This window comes from Triturus cristatus, chromosome 3_1 (genome assembly GCF_964204655.1).
Source record: "Triturus cristatus chromosome 3_1, aTriCri1.1, whole genome shotgun sequence".
NCBI lineage: Eukaryota > Metazoa > Chordata > Amphibia > Caudata > Salamandridae > Triturus > Triturus cristatus.
In genome coordinates this window covers 686,038,910-686,061,087 of record NC_140583.1, presented here as the reverse complement: position 1 = coordinate 686,061,087, position 22,178 = coordinate 686,038,910, and the positions used below count along the sequence as shown (strand labels likewise).

Sequence of the window (22,178 nt, the reverse complement as noted above, 5' to 3'; positions counted from 1 at the left end):
TCTAGATGGCCGCCGAGCGCTGGGCCAAAAACCCAGGTGAGCCCCTTTGCAAAACTAGGTTGTTTTGTGATAGGTCATTTTTGATGTCTCCACAACATGTTTTGTGCCCTACCCTGCCGCAGGCACTTGGCCCACCCACACAAATGAGGTACCATTTTTATCAGTAGACATTGAAGAATGCCAAGTGGGTAGAAGTTTGTGGATCCACGCAGATTCCAGAACTGTTCATCACACAAATGTTTGAGGTTTTCAAGGGATTCTAGGTAACAGCTCCTGATGAGAGACACACAGGTCACCACATGCTGTATTCCCCTGGGTGTCTAGTTTTAAAAAATGTATAAGTTTGCTATGTTTCCCGAGGTTACGGCAGAGCTAAGGTTCAAAATCCACAGCTAGGCATTTTGCAAAAAAAGATTCAGTTTTCACTGTAAAAATGTGGTGTGTCCACGATGCGATTTGGCCCATTTCCTTTTGCGGGCATAAGGCCTACCCACACTAGTGAGGCACCATTTTTATCGAGAGACTTTTGGAAATTCAGGGTGAGTGGAAGTTTGTGGATTCATGCAGATTCCAGGACTTTCCATCACAGAAATGTGAAGAAAATTCGTTTTTTGACAAAGTTTGAGGTTTGCAAGGGATTCTGGGTAACAGAACATGGTGAGAGTCACACAAGTCACTACATTCTAGATTCCCCTGGGTGTCTAGTTTTAAAAAATGTATAGGTTTGCTAGGTAGTGCCGGCAGAGCTAGGGTTCAAAATCCACAACTAGGCACATTGCAAAAATAGGGTCAGTTTTCACTGGAAGAATGTGATGTGTCCATGTTGCGTTTTGGCCCGTTTCCTGTGGCGAACACTAGGCCTACCCACGCAAGTGAGGTAGCATTTTTATTGGGAGACTTGGGGGAACACAGGATAGTAGAATAATTTAATTATTTTGCATTTTTGCCTTCCAAATGTAGGACAATTTGTAAAAAAAAAGTCATTTTGAAAAATGACCTCTAATTCCTATGCTTGTATGTGTACCCACAATTTTGAAGATGTGCAAAAAACCACTGATTATAAACTCTATATTTTGTTCCCATTTCGAAAATATATTAGTTTCCTTGATACCTATTTTTCACTCTTTATATTCTACCAAATTGCTAAACTCCCTGTGCACAATGAAAAACAATTGCAAGACGCAGCTCAGTTATTGGCTCTGGGTTCCTCGGGTTCTTGGTGAACCTACAAATCCTATATATCCCTACAACCTGAAGGGTCCAGTAGATGTAACGGTATATTGCTTAAAAAATCTGTCATACGTAGAAGAAGTTATAAGTGAATATGTTGGCACAAATTACTGTTTTGTTTTAACTTACTTTCAATATTTTCTACTTTCAACTGTTAGTTTTGATTAAAAAGCTTTGAAGGATCCACACAATGACCCCTTGCTGAATTCAGACTTTTGTTTCTTTTTCAGAAATGTATAGCTTTCTGGGATCCAATTTTTGGTTTCACATCCATTTTTCCCACTAACTGGAAGGAGATTGAAAGCACAAAACATAGGAAAAATAGGCTATGTCCCAGTAAAATGCCAAAACTGTGTAAAAAAAGTTTGGTTTTCTGACAAACGTCTGGCTGTCCCTGAAAGCTGAGAAGATGGTGATTTCAGCACCACAAATCCCTTGTTGATGCCATTTACAGGGAAGAAAACAGATGCTTTCTTCTGAAGCAATTATTTCCCATTATTTAAAAAAAAAACGAAATGTAGCTGTGTTTTGGATAATTTCTGGGTCCCCTCCAGGGGAATCCACAAACCCTGGGTATCTTTAGAATCCTCAGTGTGTTGGGAAAAAAGGGCATGGATACCTTAATTGAACAAAAAGTTGCAGGGGTCTAAGCGCAAACTGCCCCAAATATAAAAAAAAGGCTTAGCATGGGGGTGGGGGGGGGGGGGGGACAAGGACAGAGGGCTAGCAGCAAAAGGGTTGAAAAGTCTGCCTTATTTGTATTGATAACTTTAGAAATAAATAATTCTGGTGATACCATATTCCATTTTAATCTTATGCCTTTTGATTTGGAATAATCGCAGTTTGTAAGCTTACCCCTTGAATCTGCCGTGCTTGTGGTTATATTCAAGGAGGTAGTGAGGGGGTATTATTCGCTACAAAATTCAATTAGGATTTTAAATTCTTTAAAATGGGTTATAATTCAGGTGACACCATTATAAAGGCGGTACATCTTTGCAATGTTTCAGTTTTCCTGGGAAGCAAAGCTTGATAACTATTTATTTCCTCCAATAATTCAGTTTCCTAGCCACAGACAAGTGTTTCACTCTTCATGAGGTCTGCGGTGGAACAAAGCACAGTCAAAGCAGGCATACAACACCTAACAAACCTTCTTGTCTAGGTAATGGTTTTCTGAATCCCTCCCCCCCCAAAAGCATCAAATGGCACATCACTCTGAATTTGCTGCTCTCTTTTTTCAGTACCAGACACAAAGAAAATACTCTGACATTTGAACCAGTGGAGATGTAAACAACGTTGATCAGCTCGCATTCATTCTTAATGTTATTTCAACAACATACTGAGTATTTCCATGGCCAATTTCATATTTACTGACTAATAGTATTCTCTATGACTACCAAATGAAAGACAAAATACCTCTGTTAAGTCCTTATTTAAAGAACTGGCTAAACCCAGTTTGAAATCCTTCCAAAAGGCTGCACTCAGAGTTGTAATTACCACCGGACCTTTGACTCTACATACTTGATCACCCTCAGCTTGCTTATCTTAATTTCTTCCTGGTTTGTTTTGCTTTCTTTTTAACTTTCCTTGATGTTCTCAAATTACAGTCACCTTATGGGCATGCCCTGTAATTTTATACCACCTTGTCTCTGCCCACGTTTATTATGAGCATGTCCACTTTAAGACCTGGGGCTGTATTATGTATATGGCTTACTTTCCCTATTTGCACTATGGCACACCTTTAAACAGGTGACCCGGGTGCAAACAGGGACAGTGTGCCATATTACAACAAATGTGCTGGCCCCAGGGCAGCTGCAAACTCGCACTGCCTTCGGGGCAGTGCATTCAAGTGAAATATGGAGCGTCTGTTTAAAAGCTGCTCTGTGTTTCACAGTGCAGGTGGCATGCCACCTGCACTTTAAAGAGGGGAGAGAGATCCCATTGCAGGTGGGTGCATTGACTGACTGCATCCGCCTGCAGTGGGATGTCTGCGGAGTCCTTAGGACAGCCTTTTTCCCCCCTCAGAAGACTGTCTTTAGGAGGCATCTCCTAAGTGCATGCTTGCCTCTGCACCTGCGTCCATAATACTGTGCAAAGTGATTCCCTCATTTGCATGGGGCCACGCCATCATGTAGATGAGGGAATGCCTCACATTTTAGCACTGGCGCTACATGTGCTCCAGCTCTATCAATATTACAGAATGGGGCGTCTAAGTGTTTGCAGCCCATTCTATAATACCAAAGTGCCAGGGGGCACAAAGCGGGTGGACATGCCCTTTATACCCTGTTTTTCAGTGTATAATACGTCTCCAGGTACATTCATGAGCATTTTGTTCTGCATATTTGCTGCCCTCTCTTGACTGGCAGTAACTGGCTCTAACTGCCTGCAGAACACTCTCCTCTTTGCAAATTCCCATTTCTTCTATGGTTTTCCCCTATTTGAAGGGCTAGTTAACTGGTCGATCCATGGCCTCACTCATGAAGTTAGTATTCATCTCTGTCCAGTGATGGTTGGGATGCTTTTCCTTTTTTAATGTGAATGCTTGCACATAGTGGGACCAGCTCTTCTGTTGATGCCTATCATGCAGTCTCTGTATCCCTTGTTTATAATCGAAGACCTTCTCTGTGGAGGAGATTAAGCTGCTTCATTTTGCAAATATTGACTGTAATTCAAAATTCCATTTCTCACTTTTGTATTGTCTTGGAAGTGCCCCTCTCAGAGGTCTCTTACTATTCTCCTGGTATCAGCTCACACATCAAAAATATTCCTAAAGAGCCACCTTACTTTGGGATATGCTCTAAGTCTGACACTATTAATCATCTGTATCCATCCTCTTTAGTAAGGCCTTTTGATGTCTCCTGCATAATTTTTGCTGACAAAACGTAATTGATCATACCTTGGATAAGGAAGACCTCACTTGAGACATTCCACCAATGCATGACCACTGCTGCTCCTTGAATGTGATTCAGTGCCCTAAAGTTTAACTTTGTTAAGACTGAGGTCCTCTGAACTTCACATATCTCTCCAGCCAGACCTTTTTCATCTACTTTCTGGGCCTCATCGTGGTCAGAAGCCTCAAACCCAGCGAAGACCGAAAGAAAATCGTCCCGCTTTTTCCCACTCAGGCCCACTGATTTGTGGTCCAAGTGACTATTCCTACTCACCTCAACTATTGTAACTCTTTTTTTGTGGATGCACTATCAGGTGTGGTGAATAAGGTCCAGCGAATTAAAAATGCTTCTGCTACACTTACCCTTGATTTGTGCAGTTATGCCTGTTCTTCCTCTTCTTTGGTTATGTTGCATTGACTTCCTGTGGCAAAAAGGTTTCCTTTTAAGTCTCTGTCCAGCGCACAGAGCTATTTATGACTCTTGACTACCCTATCTGAGAATTTTTTTGTAATACTTATGCCCCGAGTCAGTCATTTTGATCGCAGGATGCTGCTCTCCTTTCAGTTCCCAGATTCCATAGGGTCCACACAGAAGGGCTTTCTCAGTGGCAGCTTCCAGACTCTGGAGCAATCTCCCTATTACTGCAAATAATATCTTTGCATCTCCATTATAGAAAAGCCTTGAAAACCTAGTAGTATAGATTATTATTTGGTTCTCCTTTTTACTTTAATTGTGTACACATAGTGCTCCAGGCTTTGTTCAGCTGTGCTTCCTATTTTCAGAAAACTCTGCAGACCCGTCAGGACAAGTTATATCTAGGGTTCTCGTTTGTTATGTTAGTTTGTCAGGTAATATTTGTATCATTCTTCTACCGCCTCTATTGGTATTTACATGCGTATAATCTACTAACTTATCATAACAAATACACAAACCATCACTGAATTATCATGCATATCATAAAACACCTGTACACAATAAAATAATCCAAATATATTACCAAATGGCATGAAACAGTCCAGCCCGAGTACAAGCTCATACCCCTCTCATCAATCCCGTTATCCCATCCGTGAGACACCCATTCACCAGAGAAACTACATACAAACACCATTAGGTGCCTGCACAGACTACCAGATGCCTGCACAAATACCACTGGATATACTCACACCATCAGCCAACCACAAACACTCTTGAACACCAAGCACTCCATCAGATAGCCGCAGATGCCATCAAATACCCGATATGCCTGGCTGTGTGAGGGGTGGTTCCCAGAATATCGGTCCCAGGATGCTTGTTTCCGACCCAGGGAAAATCAGGCTTAGCAGTTCAGGCTGTACTTTTTCCATGAGGAACAGGGTCCAGACTGTTTTGCATATGGCTGTGTCTGAAGTGGGGTGGTAAAGTGAGCTAAATAACTATATGAATTTAACCCAGATCTAATAGTGACTGGGGGTGAGTGTCTAAAAAAGTTTCAGCGCTCTGTCCATCATCTTATTGTGTTTGCATTTTTCACCATTTGGCAGGGTATGCCCAGACGCGAGTCCCTTACTCCTTTTTCCACTGGATTCAAGATATCCTGGCTGATGAGGGGTGTTACCCCAAAAACGGTCCCAGGATGCTTGTTTCCGGCCCAGGGTAGTCCTGGCGTGGCAGTTAGAGCTGAACTGTTCCCATGAGGAACCGGGTCAAGACTGATTTGCACATGGCTGGGTCTGAACTGGAGTGGTGAAGTGGGCTAAATAACAATGATGGATTTAACTCAGATCTAATAGTGACTGGGGGTGAGTGTTTGAAAGGTTTCAGCGCTCCCTCCATCATCTTATCGTGTTTGCATCAAATACCCAATAACCCTCAAACACCCAGTCAGACATTTTCACACAATGAAAAACCTAAAAACACTATCACACATCAGACACATACACACCCACCATTATAAACCCCTCTACACACCACCTGGCGCCCACACAAAACAGGCCCAAAATAAAGCTATGATTAGATGCCCCCTTTACACAAACCATGAGACACCTAATCAACTACCATAAAACATTCACACTACATAGACAGATGTCCAAACAACACTGGACTCTCCCACACCATCAGTCAATGACACACACACTATCAAAAACCCATGCACTATAGCAGGTGCCTAGCCACATCATAATAGACCTGCAAACTGTTTCAGATACCATAAATGATGTCAAATGCCCACAGCCCCATATATAACACCCACACTTGTTCATAAACACCCAAACACATAACCACACAACAACAGACACCCATATAGAATATAAGCCCATACACACCTATCCTTTGACACACCCACATAGTCACCATGAGACTCTCATTGGACTACCATAGGACAGACACAAACACACCAGAAGATTCCCACTCATAGTCGCATCGCATGCCCACACATTCACCATCAGATACCAGCACTTCCCTATTAGAAATACACACAACCCCATCACATTGCATCAGATGCCACATATAGGAAGATATGCCCGCAAACAATGGATGACGGGCCTACATCAGCTGCCAACACACTATCTAGAACAGATGACCACGAACACCCTAGGACATTGCAAACATCATCAATCATCCATGCATGCCTTCAAATACCTAAGTACAGCATGAAACACCCAGACACAGTGGACCTTAATACACCATCATCTATCAATTGCCAATGTACAAACCCAGACCCCCTACCATCACATGCCCTCACATCCATCATCATATGCCCTCACACACCCACTATCTATGCACCATTGGACCGCCACACACCTACTACCAGGCAAAACCCACACACATGATCAGAAGCCCACAGACATTTTGAAATAAACACACCACCATCTGACACCCACACAGCCACTATCAAACATATACATAAACCATCAGATGCCCTTACGCCTATCACAAGCTGTCCATACACTATCAAACAATTTCACAAATCAGATGGCCACACATCATAAGACCCATCACACACCCATGCATGCTATCAAATGCCTAAACAGTTCATAATGACCCTACACAGCATCAGACCACTGCACACAATTAAGCACACAATACACCATCACACATCAGATACATGCACACCCACCATCACACACCTTCTCACACACACACAATTGTATGCCACACAGCCACCATAACAAGCCCACACACAGTTTTCAAAAGTCAACCCTGCACACCTACCATGAGAACCCCATTCACCTACAATAAGACTCACACACAAACACCATTAGATGCCTACACAGACTATAACATGCCTGCACAAACACCATTTGATTACCCCACACCATCAGAAAATCACACACCTGTGCCCAACATCAAATGCCTACACATATTATCAGACAACTGTAAACACCATCAGGCTTTTGCACACAATCAAACACCCAAACACAAAATCACACAGCTTCCTACACCCACACATATCTATAGCTGCCAACGTTTCAGATTGCTTCTGTGATGTGTGGTATTTTCATAATTTCAGTGTTATTATGAGTGATTTTCAACAACTATGAGCAACACTTTCTCGCGAGCAAAAATCAAGCAATGATGAAGGGAAGTATATAAATATCGGAGTATACACCCATTTGAAAAACGAGAAACTCTAAGAAGATCTTAAAACTGCAGCAAAGCAACAAGCGACTATGAAGTGTGTGCGCATTAGAGCCCCTCTGCTCAGGGCTTTGTGGACCAATGAATTGTGGGCAATTGAGTTCCCCATACAAACGACAGACGCCCCGCGCCACTGGAGCGCAGTGGAGCTCCTTCTCCTGCTCAGTGCCCTGTGGGCCAATGAGTGTTGGGTAATTGAGTCCCCCACATGATCTGCAGGTTTCACATTATGGTTAGCCATGAATTATCCTCCCGTTGTATTCTGCCAATTTTGAAGAGTTCATGTTCCCTGTTACTGATGAACTGTGTAAAATGGCCATAGCGGTGGATATTGTTAATTCCAGAAGCTGGTGCAGGTTACTAGAACAACATGTTTCTAAATATAACCCTTTCATAACCATCATTCTGAATTAAGAAAAAGGTGTGGCCCTATTCTAAGCTGTTTGTAGGAGGTTCATTAATGTGTGACTCTGTATTTAAGTGCGGGGATGTGGACCGCCACACTAAAATACGTTAGTCTAATTTTCTTGGTTGTATTTCCTGTCATTCTCGTTATGTGGTCTTGGCCTGCTTTGCTGTTTTTTCACAGGCCTTGTCCTTATTTCTCAGGTTGCCTACTTGTCCCAGGTTTAAAGCTGTGTCCTGTGATTTTGGGCAAATCACTTAAAATACAAGCAACAATGTCAGAGGGGTGGTGGGGTGAATGGGTAGGGAGAGATGGCACAGGGTGAGGAGGCTGCCACAAGCAGGAAACAAGACACAATGGTGAAAATGAAAGTGGGCATGTCGTTAAAAGGTGCATGGCCTCCAAATTAAAAAATGTATTAAACCTGTGATGCAAATGCCAACCGAAACATGAAGAACAGCGTCAAGCTGAGGCAAACAAGAAAAAAAATTGTACGCACAACGGAACCTATATTAAAAAAGCGGAGGACCATGTGTAATAGGGGCAGTCTCCTGGAAGGGTTTGAAATACAAAAAGGCGGGACTTCCAGACTTCCAGACTTCCAGGGCCTGATGATTTGTGCCAGTTTGCTCTCTGATAGGTCTGCAAGCTCAGACCAGTTACCCGAAAAGGCCTTTGTGTAGATGTATTCATCCACAGGTTATTAGATAGCTCAAGAAAATAACACTATAACAGTCATCTTTTGAAAGCTTATGAGGTAGCAAGTAGTTATCTCACTGTGTAATTTCTAGCACATTTCATATGTCACTGCAGTCTGCTGACATTGTTAATTAGCCGATCATTACAATCTGAAATCTCTCACTTATGCCATTCAGCCACATCCATGCATCCTTACACCGTTGCCACCATCAACAGTAATTTGTCCATCTACCCTATTAACCCATGCATTCATCAATTTATCCTTTTTGCCATAAGAAATCATTCACCTCTCCCTACGCATCTACCCACACCTTTATCTTTGTCTGCCCATAGACACACTCACCCAAGTGCATATCCATGCACTCACTTCCAAATATTCATCTATTTACCCAAACTTGTCTCCAACCATCTTTACAACCACACTCGTCCATTTAACTACACACTCACTATTGTATGTACCCAAACCCATCTAAGCTTAATTTTTTCTTGTATACAACCAAGTAGTCATCAATCCATTCATGTATCGAATCAAGATCCACCTTTAACTACATGTGCTAGTTTTGGTGTTCTTTGACTGCAAATGTGCCTACATTTGTGTTTCTTTGTATGCACCTGGGCATTTTCTCTGTGTATATGGATGACTGCATATGTGGTTTCTATTGGTACATCCAAACATACCAGGCAACAACATTATCCTTGTCAGAATCCATTTCAGAGGGCCATAGGGTAAGCAGGAGCTACTGGGCCCAACCATGTGTGTTAAGGCCTTTTATTATTGTTTTTTCCTGGGCCTGACCTACTGTGGGTCTTGAGTAATTGGGCTAAGTACTACTCCGTCCCGCACTTGACTCTCAGCGATAGCACAGGTTGAGCAGTCAAAGTATTCTCATGGGGAGATAGGTGCTATACAACATAGACTCATAACTCACCATACAAACAGTAGTTGCAACAATTGGATTGTCCAGTTAAATACAACCATTTATGCAAAATGGAGTGTGTAATGTGAACACACAAAGCATGTACAACACACTACACGCATAGTCCTCTTAAAGGCCAGCATGCTAGCACTCTCCCAGGTGGAATCCTGGAGACCTTCGGTCTCTTCTACTATGGGTGGTTATTCTCCATTCTATAATGGGGTCGACTCCCTGGCGTGTCCCACGCTAGCCCCATGCAGCCCAACGTTTCAGTTTTGCCTTAAGAGTTTGTTAGCAGCTTTCGAGTGCCAAGTTTGTGTAAGAAGCTAATAGCAAACCAGCCTCAAACAGTCTTGCCCGACCTGATGGCAGCCAGCAGTCCTGGAAAGGCCAGGGCACTCATTCATGAGTGCAAGCATTTCCTTATGAAACTGCTGTTACACAAAGCATGGGACACATACCCCCAACTTTTATAGTCCAAATCCAGATGCAACTGTGATTTAGTGTCTGGCCTTTAAAAGTCGTGTTGAGGGTGTCAGCTGCTTTGAAGTGCTCCTTCCTCTGAACTGCCCTTTGTTCATGGGACAGTCTACTACAGCAGGACTGTCTCTAATTCTGAGTAACCCACAACAGAAGCCTCCACTGAAATATGCCTCAGAAAATTTCAAAAGACTGAGGGCTTGATTACGAGTCTGGTGGCCTTTGACCACCAGACTCGCGGTGGCGGTCCTGCAGTAGACAATTGGACCTCCACAGCTATGCGGGGATACTGCCGTTCCCTGGCAGTGGCGCAGTGGACAGGGGTATACAATATGAAGGGCGGGACCTCCGCGGTCTGCCAAGCATATTACCAGTTTCCCAACCACCAGCCTTTTCATGGCGGTGAGCCTGCCATGAAAAGGCCGGCAGTGGGGAAACAAAGGGGGGCCTACAGTTCTTCATGCCTCTGCCGCCATGGGGATGCATTCATTGGGGGCACAACATGTGCCCCCCTGTTTGCATGCACCCTAAGTTCCAGCACAGCATGGACTTCACAGCCCATGCCGTTCTGGAATTGCTTTTGCCTTTCCATGGCGGTGCCTATTTTCAGGGCACCGCTATGGGAACGGCAAAAGAAAAGTCCACCAGACACGAGTTGAGCTCGTAATCTGGGGGCGGACGGGCCTTGCACTTCTTTGGCGGTGTCATAATGAGGCCCTAAGCCTTCTTCTATATCAGATTCCCTGGTAGGGCCAACCTTATCAGTCCCACTGGTCAGTGGGGAATGACAATGAACCCAGGCTCCACTGACCAGTAACTCTTCCTGGAATCAGAGACCTTTGATGTGCACAGAGGATACTCCACTCCTCTACCTTCAGTGTGTGTGACCCACCCCAGCCCTGAGGAATGTCAGCAATCCACATCTCCTGTGAGCAATCCTCACCTCTCCAGCCTCTGTAAAACCTGTGCTTCCGAAATGTAAAACACAGACCTCCATGATATGTACCATACACATATAAGACAGCATGCATACTTAAGTATCATGTGCTGTCCACGGCGGCATAAGGTCTAGCTGGGCCTCTGGATCTAATAGCATTGCCAATGCTTGTTCTGAATGCTGATCCACAAGTGATACTAGAGCTATCAGAGTATCAGTTTTTTCAAATGTTGTTGCGCATGAAAAAATAATTTACAAGCAAAAGTAGAGTCATATATTTTACAATAGTTTCAGAAACTAATTTCCATATTTTTTGATTGGGTGCAAAAATGCTAATGTGATTTTAACTAGAACAGTTTCTCTTTTCTCCGTTGCATGCTATGAAGTCAGCAACTACAATCTAAAGTAGGACTGACACAATCTTGGCCCTATTGCGAAGGTAGGGCCGTATCAGCAACGGGCAGCGATAATTATCGCTGGCCGTGCTTAGTGATAATTTTCTTATCGCTGGCTATCTCTGCTTTTTATCGCCCTGGTAGCGCGTTATCATCAACACGCTGCTCCAGGGAGATAAAAATTCCAGAGATAGCGATGTTATCACCGTTTTGCAGGGAACATCGCTGGTTTTCCAGCGATGCTCCCTGCAAAAGGGCAATAACCTTGCTGATACGACCCTTTGGTCGTATCAGCAAGATCCACCCCCAATGTTAGGGGTGGCTTTGTCCGGATTTTTGGGAGTTTTCTCCAAAAACTAACGTCTGCTAAAATGCAAGGGCATCCTTGCTGATAGCGCAAAGACGCGCTATTGGTCTCCTGACATGTAGTGTATGTCAGGAACGCCCACTTTGCATCTCATTAGAGACACAAAGATAGGCGTAGTGTAGGGCATTGGTTTTATCTCTGCTTTTCTGGCTTTTAAAGGCAGAAAAGCGGAGATAAAGCCCTTGATGATATGCCCCTTGGTTCTATGTGGGCCTTTACCATATTTGTTTTTCCAACGGGCCTTTGACATTTAGTTTAATTTAACATCTATTTTTCATATTTTCAGATGGAAGAAGATATGCGACTGAAAATGAAGAGGAGTTTTACAAGTTTGATTTGGCTGACTGGACAAACTATATTAAAAGTATGACAGTCGATATTATTTACATAGTTTTATAACGCATGCTAATTTTCACTCTGGTCTCATTCCTAAATTAAATGTCAGTATTACGAGAGCAGCCATCATCAAAGGCGCAATCTCATGCAAGTTCTTTTTTCTCAGGTTGCTAGCTGCAGATGTGTAAACGAAGTGAAGAGCCATGACGAAAGCTTGTCTTTTTTGTCACAAAAGCGTATAATTATAAATAATAACTCCCTCGTTTTCTCCACACATAACAAGCAAATAATGAGCTCCTTTTCTCTCTTTTAAAGCAGAGGATTCAATTAATAAAATTACACACAATTTAGGCAGCATTCTTGCCTTCTGAGTTCAGATAAAGACTGAGGGGCAGTTTTACAAGCCCTTGCACCACTTTTGCGTTACTTTTCCCATGTTAAAAGTGACGCAAAAGTGGCGCAAGGGGTTTGTAAATCTGCCCCTGAAAGTTTAGCCTGACTGGGGCTACTTTGTTGGTGATACTGTGCGTGGGTGTGGGGGGGGGGGGGGAGTGGAGGAGGATGTGGGTGTGATACACATGCCAACATTTGTGAGTGGGGATTACCTTCTTCACACAGCAAGTATTCCACATATCGCAATAGCATGCTATTAATATATCAGTACTTTATTAATATTAATAACATCCCTTGCTGGCTTAATGTACACAGAAAGAAGAGCCAATGGAGTAGGGAGACATCAGTTTCAAACACCCTTTAAAAGTTTAGGAACTTAGCTCCAACCCCTCAAGACTTGCACTGGGGACGATGGGTGCTAAATGTACTAACTGCTCAAAGGTAAAGCCTGTATGCAAGCCTGTTTATTGTATACGGGTTCGTAGATTAAGAGCCGCTGGGGATGGGTATACAAAAGTAGCTCCTCAGTCGATCATCATGCATAAAGTTCGTTTAAGTCAAGCATCCGGATTGTTTCAGATGCCTGTGTCTACAAACTTTTTGAATTATATAATCACATTCAATTTGGACCCCGCAATATCATTTCCATATTGTTTTCATTATCATTCTGTAGGATCATATACAATCGCAAGAACGGAAATCATAATACTGTTCAATACAACAACACGTACACGTGTGCATTTTTTGAGTTGGAATTGTTCCATTGTCATCACCAATAAGCGCTGTAGGGGATGACCATCTAAAGTCTTGAGGAATGCTATGCCATGCATCTAAACGTCCCCTGTGGCTCTAGAGATCAGTAAATAATTTTGGAACTCCTCAGTCTTGCTGTCGTGGTGCTAGCTTCCCACTGTGGCTGAAACTAGCCCGGGGTCCACCTGAGCGCTACTTAGGGGCTCACGCATCTCCACACATCTCACGACGAAAGAGGAGACATGCTTGAGGAGCAGTGCAGGAGCCCAGACCCTCGAGACCCTCGAGAATGGGAGAGCTTGCTTCCCAGTTACCAGAGGGTCTAACCATGGCGGAAGTTAGACTGCAGTGACAGCCTGATGTATTGGGTGCAACGGCCCTGAATACTATGGGTGGAATAGTTACAGGTTTTAGAATCTGACTAGCATTGTGAGAAAAGAACCAGGGACACAGCAGGAAGAATGCCAGAAAAGCCACGGTGGACATGGTCAGAGTTCTAAATTCACAAGGCCACACAAGCAGCAGAGCTACAGAGGCCCGAATCCTGGTGAGCGGCATATGGTGGAAAGAGGCTTCAAAGCCGGCATGCAGGTGCTGGGACAATGTGGCCCTACAAAAGAAGCTTGGGGGAGTATCGCTGACCCCGACACATGAGTGAAATCTGATTGATCCGTGAAGTGAACTATGAAATGAAATGAAAACCCAGAGGTCATAAACCTGCAGGAATACAGTGCACTGCATAGGTGGCAAAGAGATTGACAAGTGTAAGGGCAGCATTATCTGGGCCTGCAGGAGGAGGCACTTGTACATGTCATGGTAGGTGATAGAACCAGAAGGGACCCCTCAGTCAAAGGAATGTGGGCCAAACAAATCAACTAAAGGAATGGGACAATACACTCAGCTGGGCTGACGAGAGCACACAGCATAGTCCAGTATGGCCATGTCACACAGAGACACTTTGTTGGAAACAGCCCACTCCCACTCCGCAGGGTGGTGGTGGACCTTCCCGACACAACGGGGTAGCTTGGCTCGAGTGGTCAGGAAACAGGCGCAGTGCTAAGCATACAATATACCCATACAATAACCATGCGTGCATCCGTTCCAAAAACGACTCTACACCGTAAAAATTATGAAAATATTCTTCTTTATCTTTTTCTCTTAGTTGCTGATTGGGAAAATAAATAACAATCACAGTATATACATTTTAAATAGAGCAGGTCAAATAAATATTTGCTGTTTGCTGAAATAAATAGGGGTGATCATAAATAACAGGGCATAAATACAAGTGCAATATATACAGACAATTAAATACTTTGAGGTAATAAATACTGTACCAATAAATACTGTACCAATAAATACTGTACACCAACAAGTCCTGTGGACCTATAAATACAGTGCAGCATTAAATAGATAAGAACTTAATAAATACAGTATCCCCAATAAACAATTAGAAGTATACAGTACACTTTGTGAATCAGATGGCACTTCAATTCTTAAGGGCTGATTTGGCCCAGGTACAGCTTGTAGGGTGTGGAAGGCTTGAGGGGGGCTACTCCCTGGCTGAGGCAAAGGCTGAGGCCTAAACTGAGGTAGATCAAGAGGGGGGAAATTCCAATGCCCTGGCTTCCCTCTCCACACAACCTCTCTAGGTTAGTCCCAGTTCACCCCCAGGCACAGTCAGGTGGGTTTCAGCACCTCCCTAGCCCCTCAGAGTAGTCTCTCAGGTCTCCACAGGGCCTTAGGCGCCCTCTACTCCACTTACTGCCCTTTTCTGATGTTCCGACGCCGCTGGAGTCGTGTCGACGCCGTGAGGCGGTTCCGGTTCGGTCTCGGCGGCCTCGGCACCGTGTCAGTTCTTTGTCGACGCCGGTAGGCGGTTCCGGTCCGATGTCGGTGGCCTCGGTTCGAACTCGACCTCCGATTCGACGGCGTCGGGCAGTCTCTTCACGATGTCGACTTCGGGCGGCTCCGGTCCGATGGCGCACTCGGCTCCGATGACGTCGGCCGGCCTGGCCTCGCTGTCGACTTCCGGCGACTCCGGGGTGCGATCCTCACCCCCGACCTCCGGTGTTCCTCCTTACAGGTTCCGGGCGACTCCGGAGTGCGATCCTCACTCCCGACCTCCGGTGCTCCTCGACCTCGGTCTCCGACGACTCCGGAGGGCGGACTTCACCCTTCCGATGACGCCGCTCACTCGACCTCGGTTCACTTCCTCCTCGACCTCTGGTATTCCTCTCGACCCCCGCCGGCGCCCTCTTACGACCTCAGGCGGCTCCGGGTACGACGTCTGCTACCTCAGTCAGCGCCGCTTCTCCACCTCGGGCTCCAGGTCTTCGGCTACTCGACGCCAGGCTCCAGGGAAACCAGTTCTCAGGTCAGAATCTTGCTGTCTTCTTATTTCTAAGGCCTGTTCCTGCTGTCCAGGTCCTTAGGATGGTTTTCTTCTGACTTCTTCCCACACAGGGCTATAGGCTGGGATCCATCAGTAGGGACAAGTATCAAGGGTGGGTTTATGGACCCCACTCCAGGCACAAGTTTCCACCCCTGCTGCTTCACTCCTTCCTCCTTCACTGCTGTGCTCCTCTCTCTTCACCAGTCAGGTGCCAACTGCCAGCTCCAACTGCCAACTGCCTCTCTTATCCTCCCAACATTCTAAACGGTTTCCAACTGTCACATAGTTCTGGAATCTCCTGGAAGGTTCTGGAAGGTGCTGGTAGGTTCCAGTGGATGCTGGTGATGTCATGGGAGGTCACCATTTTGTGCTCCAGGCCCTCAGACAGAAGTTTCAGGGGTAGCTAAAATGGCTCCCTGAATCTGTAGCAACACGAAAAAGTCTGGTGGTTCCCAATAAAAAGGAAAAATTCAAACAGGGGTTGAGGCAAAAGTGGGACAAAATAAATAATGATGAGGAGGGACCACCCAAAGGGCTGACAGGTCTAACACGCGTCCCCCCCAGCTGAAAGTGGGGAGAGCTACCCAACCCCTTGGGAGTTCTCATCACTAAGGCGGAAATACCTTGAGAGACTGTCTGCATTGGCGTGGTCCACTCCAGGCCGATGTTCCACCTGAAAGTCCATCCCCTGTAGGGAAATAGACCACCTCAACAACTTGGGATTCTCCCCCTTCATTTGCATCAGCCAACGAAGGGGTCGGTGGTCGGTCTGAACTAGGAAGTGCGAGCCAAACAGGTATGGCCGCAACTTCTTCAGAGCCCATACCACTGCAAAGGCTTCACGCTCTATTGCACTCCACTTCTGTTCCCTGGGAAGTAGTCTCCGGGATAGGAAGACCACGGGTTGATCCAGACCCTCTTCGTTGAGTTGCGATAACACTGCCCCAATGCCATGTTCTGATGCATCTGTCTGGACAATGAACTTCTTGGAAAAGTCTGGGGCCCGTAAGACCGGGGCCTCGCACATGGCTTTCTTCAATTTCTCAAAGGCTTGCTGACAAGCCTCCGTCCAGACTACCCGTCGAGGTTGTTTCTTGGACGTGAGCTCCGTGAGAGGGGCTACGATGGTACCGTACCCCTTCACGAAGCGGCGGTAGTATCCCGTGAGGCCCAAAAATGCTCGGACCTCAGTCTGTGTCTTGGGGGGTTCCCAGGCCATGATGGCCTCGATCTTCGCCTGGAGGGGTTGCACCGTTCCCCTACCCACCAAGTGTCCAAGGTACACTACCGACCCCTGCCCGATCTGGCACTTGCTGGCCTTGATCGTCAATCCAGCTTGTCTCAGGGCCTGGAGAACAGCTTGCAGGTGACGCAAGTGATCCTCCCAGCTGTTACTGAAGACGGCTATGTCATCCAGATAAGCAGCAGAGAAACTCTCCATTCCGGTGAGGATCTGGTTTACCAGGCGCTGAAACGTGGCAGGTGCGTTCTTGAGCCCAAAGGGCATCACACAGAACTGGTAGTGGCCATTGGGCGTGGAGAAGGCTGACCTTTCCCTTGCTCCATCAGTCAACGAGATCTGCCAGTACCCTGAGGTAAGGTCAAAGGTACTTAGATATTGGGCAGCTCCCAGCCGGTCAATCAATTCATCCGCCCTAGGGATCGGATGAGCATCAGTTTTTGTCACTGAATTCAGTCCCCGGTAGTCCACACAGAACCTCAGTTCTGGTTGGGCACCCGGTGGTGCAGCTTTCGGTACTAACACCACCGGACTAGACCAGGGGCTGCTAGAAGGTTCAATCACTCCTAGCTCCAGCATCTTAGTGACTTCACTATGAATGCTGGCCTTCACCTTGTCTGACATCCGGTAGATCTTGGACTTCACAGGTGGGCTGTCTCCTGTGTCCACGTCATGGACGCACAGGTGAGTCCTACCCGGGACAAGGGAGAACAACGAAGAGTACTGCCCCAGGACCTGGCGACAGTCCTCCTGCTGTTCAGGAGTTAGAGATGGGGAGAGAATCACTCCCTCCACCGACCCATCCTTTTCCTGAGACGCAAACAGATCAGGGAGAGGCTCGCCTTCCACGTCCTCTCCTCCGTCAGTCACCATCATCAAGATGACTTCGGGCCTCTCGTGGTGGGGTTTGAGGCGGTTGGCATGCAGCACCCGCAGGGGCTGACGAGGGGTCTTCAGGTCCACCAAGTAGGTAGCCTTTCCCTTCTTCTCCAACACCTCAAAGGGTCCTGACCAGCGATCCTGGAGGGCACTAAGCTCTCCTGGTTCGATCACCCACACCTTCTGGCCAGGCTCCAACTCCACCGGGTGAGCGTTGTGGTCATACCACGCCTTCATCACTGCTTGGCTGGCTTCCAAGTTGTCAGAAGCTTGCTTCCACAACTTAGCCATTTGGCTCCGGAAGGCCAGCATGTAGCTCACCACATCCTGGGGGAGCTTTCTGGGAGTTCTTTCCCATCCGTCTCTCACCAGGTTAAGAGGTCCACGTACAGGGTGCCCATACAGAAGCTCGAAGGGGCTGAAGCCCACTCCCTTCTGTGGCACTTCCCTGTAGGAGAAAAGTAAACAGGGTAGGAGGACGTCCCATTTCCTCCGCAGGCTTTCAGGCAGACTTCTGATCATGCCTTTTAAGGTTTTGTTAAACCTTTCCACTAGACCATTGGTCTGGGGGTGGTAAGGAGTTGTGAACCGGTAGGTCACTCCACACTCCTTCCACATTGCCCGCATATATGCTGACATGAAGTTGGTCCCCCTGTCGGACACAACTTCCTTGGGAAAACCCACTCGGGTAAAGATTCCCATCAGGGCCCTAGCCACAACAGGTGCTGTTATGGTCCTCAGAGGTATTGCCTCTGGGTACCGTGTGGCATGATCCACCAGAACCAGGATAAACCTGTGACCAGCTGTAGTCGGTGGATCTAATGGACCCACAATGTCGATGCCCACCCTTTCAAAGGGGGTGCTAACGACAGGAAGTGGTTCCAGGGGAGCTTTCAGCTTCACCCCTGTTTTCCCACTGGCTTGGCAAGACACACATGTCCGGCAGTAGGTATCGGACGACACTTTCATCTGAGGCCAATAAAAGTGTGGGACAAGACGGGCGAAGGTCTTGTCTTGCCCCAGGTGTCCTGCCAAGGGGATCTCATGAGCCAACTCTAAAAGGAAGGCTCGATAACGTTGAGGGACTACCAAGGCTCGTGACGATCCATGTAGGGGTGCCTTGGGTTCACTGTAGAGGAGGCCATCCTCCCAGTAAACACTGTAGTTCCCTTCAACGTTCCCTGCTGCCTGGGCTTCGGCCTGTCGCCTCAGCCCCTCAAGGGTAGGGCACTCCCTCTGGCCCTGGCAGAATTCCTCCCTGGACGGGCCTCCCTCCACGTGCCACTCGGCCGGGATGGGTAGGTCCTCCAGGTTGGTAACGTCCCCCTCCGCAGACTCCTGGTCCACCACCTCCGGTGGCCTATCCGTCCTACGGGGTGGAGACGCCGAGGCAGGCTCCTCCTGTCCTCGGTTCTTCCCTTGACTGGCAGCTGGCTGGGCCTTTGTTCCAGGCTCCAGCCGGAATGAGCTCCCTCTTCGGGTAGTCTCGGACCTTGTGCTAACACAGGCCCAGTCAGGTGTACCCAGCATCTCGGTATGAGTCCGGTATTCCACCTCCTTCCAAGCGTTGTGCTCCATGTCATTGCCCAGCAGACAATCGACTGGCACGGCAGGGCTTACGGCAACTCGAAGTGAACCTGCAACCCCCCCCCATTCAAAGGGAACCTCAGCCACGGGATAGTGGCCGGTTCTGCCGTCAGCCATCGCGGCTGGGTGGAGTACATCGGGAATGACTTGCTCTGGAGACACCAGTTGGCTACGTACCATAGTCATACTGGCTCCTGTGTCTCTCAGAGCCTCCCCTCTTTGGCCATTGATGGTGATCCACTGCCCATACTTTGCGGTATTTGCGGGCACCTGGATCTTAGGAACCATCTCCCGTTCTCCCAGGGACACTAAAGTGACACCCGCCCACTCCCTTCCCTTAGTTAAGGGCATCTCCTCCCCGAGCACGACACTAGCTACTCCGGGGGGCTTTCCTCCAGTGGGAGGGGGTGATCGTTTCTGACACTTCGGATCTCCTTTATAGTGTCCAACGCCACCGCACTCGTAGCAATGGACAACCCTTGGCTGCTGACTCTGGCCAGGATTAGGGTTTCTGGGTGGGTTAGCCTTAGAGGTGAATCCTGTTCCCTTCCCTTGGAAGTTATTTTGGGGGCCTTTGGAGAACTCCTTTTTCTTTTCCCCTCCTTCTTTCTTCTGGGGGGCGCCCTGTCCGGCCTTTTGAGTATCCCCTCCAGTCCCCCTTGTGGACACCCGGGTACTAGCCCAAATGTCCGCCTCCTCAGCAAGCTTCCGGGGGCTGGTCAGCTTGCTATCCACCAGGTGTTGCCGCAGTTCAGGGAAACATTTCTCGAGTAGGTGTTCCTTCAGTACTAGGTCAAACAGCTCCTCGTAGTTCCGTACTTCACTGCCCTGAATCCAACCTTCCAGTGCCTTCTTTGCATAGTCCAGGAAGTCCACCCAATTCTGTGTGCCCAGTTTGTGACTACCCCTGAACTTCTGTCTGTACTTTTCAGGTGTTAGTCCAAACTTTCTGATGAGCGCCAGTTTCATGGTGGGGTAGTGGGTCTGCTCATCCTCTTCGAGGGCCAATAAAGCATCCCTACCAGCTGGAGGCATGTATTTGTACAACCCCCCTCCCCAGTACTTCACTGGAACCCCATGGGCCCTCAATAAGACCTCATAGGCTGCGAGCCACTTGGCGATGTCGTCACCCGCCCCATAGCTTGCCACAATGTCCTTTGGCAGGTAAGGTTTGGATTCCCTAGTGGACTCTTGGTTTTGGCTGCCACCATTAGGAACAGTTGGTGCCCCAATTCTTAGGATCTGAAGCTCTATCTCCTTCAGTCTTATCTCATGAGCCATCCTCTCTTTCTCCGTCTCATGAGCCAACCTCTGTTCCTCCTTCTCCTTCTCCAGCTTTGCTAAATCCCATGTGAGCTGTCTTTTCTCTCTCCGATCTGCTAACTCCACGCTGGATAAGCCCCCGCTAGAGACAGTGCTGCCCTTCCTAGAAAGTGTCCTGGGCCCTGCTGACAGGTTCCCCACCTCAGGTTGGTACATCTCAGCCCCCTCGGGGTCAGGCTCTCCATCCCTGTCTTCCTCCTCAGCCTTGCTTTCTCGGCGTGCCTCCCCCCAAGCCCTTAAGCTGGTTTGGAGTGCACCCTTCTTTGCTCCTGGGGGACAGTACACCCCCTCTCGCTGGCAAAACTCCCTGAGTTGGGCCACAGTGTATGTTTCTAAATCTTCAAGAACAAACTCCATCTTGCCCACTCAGGTTAGAGGATAGGTTTTGTGCAGTAACAATGCAGGGGGGTACCTTTAGTAATACCTCCTCCCACCACCAGAGTAAATTTGGAAAAAACAAAAACCCACAATTAGGAAGGCCGCTGTGAGAAAACTCCCGGTGTAGGCCTATGGACTACCCACAGTTATTGTTGAGTATATGTAGGCACAGCTCGATCCCACCACTGAACACCAATTTATGTTGGAAACAGCCCACTCCCACTCCGCAGGGTGGTGGTGGACCTTCCCGACACAACGGGGTAGCTTGGCTCGAGTGGTCAGGAAACAGGCGCAGTGCTAAGCATACAATATACCCATACAATAACCATGCGTGCATCCGTTCCAAAAACGACTCTACACCGTAAAAATTATGAAAATATTCTTCTTTATCTTTTTCTCTTAGTTGCTGATTGGGAAAATAAATAACAATCACAGTATATACATTTTAAATAGAGCAGGTCAAATAAATATTTGCTGTTTGCTGAAATAAATAGGGGTGATCATAAATAACAGGGCATAAATACAAGTGCAATATATACAGACAATTAAATACTTTGAGGTAATAAATACTGTACCAATAAATACTGTACCAATAAATACTGTACACCAACAAGTCCTGTGGACCTATAAATACAGTGCAGCATTAAATAGATAAGAACTTAATAAATACAGTATCCCCAATAAACAATTAGAAGTATACAGTACACTTTGTGAATCAGATGGCACTTCAATTCTTAAGGGCTGATTTGGCCCAGGTACAGCTTGTAGGGTGTGGAAGGCTTGAGGGGGGCTACTCCCTGGCTGAGGCAAAGGCTGAGGCCTAAACTGAGGTAGATCAAGAGGGGGGAAATTCCAATGCCCTGGCTTCCCTCTCCACACAACCTCTCTAGGTTAGTCCCAGTTCACCCCCAGGCACAGTCAGGTGGGTTTCAGCACCTCCCTAGCCCCTCAGAGTAGTCTCTC

At 46.9% G+C, this 22,178-nt stretch overlaps 1 protein-coding gene across 1 annotated transcript in view; it reads left to right on the top strand.

Moving 5' to 3' along the window:
• Nucleotides 1-22,178, top strand: part of LOC146860803 (spexin prohormone 1-like) — a 103,126-nt gene that overhangs the window by 58,801 nt on the left and 22,147 nt on the right. Inside the window, exon 4 of the mRNA XM_085646378.1 lies at nt 12,221-12,298. Coding sequence (XP_085502504.1) covers nt 12,221-12,298 — 78 coding nt within the window. The remainder of the gene's footprint in view (nt 1-12,220; nt 12,299-22,178) is intronic.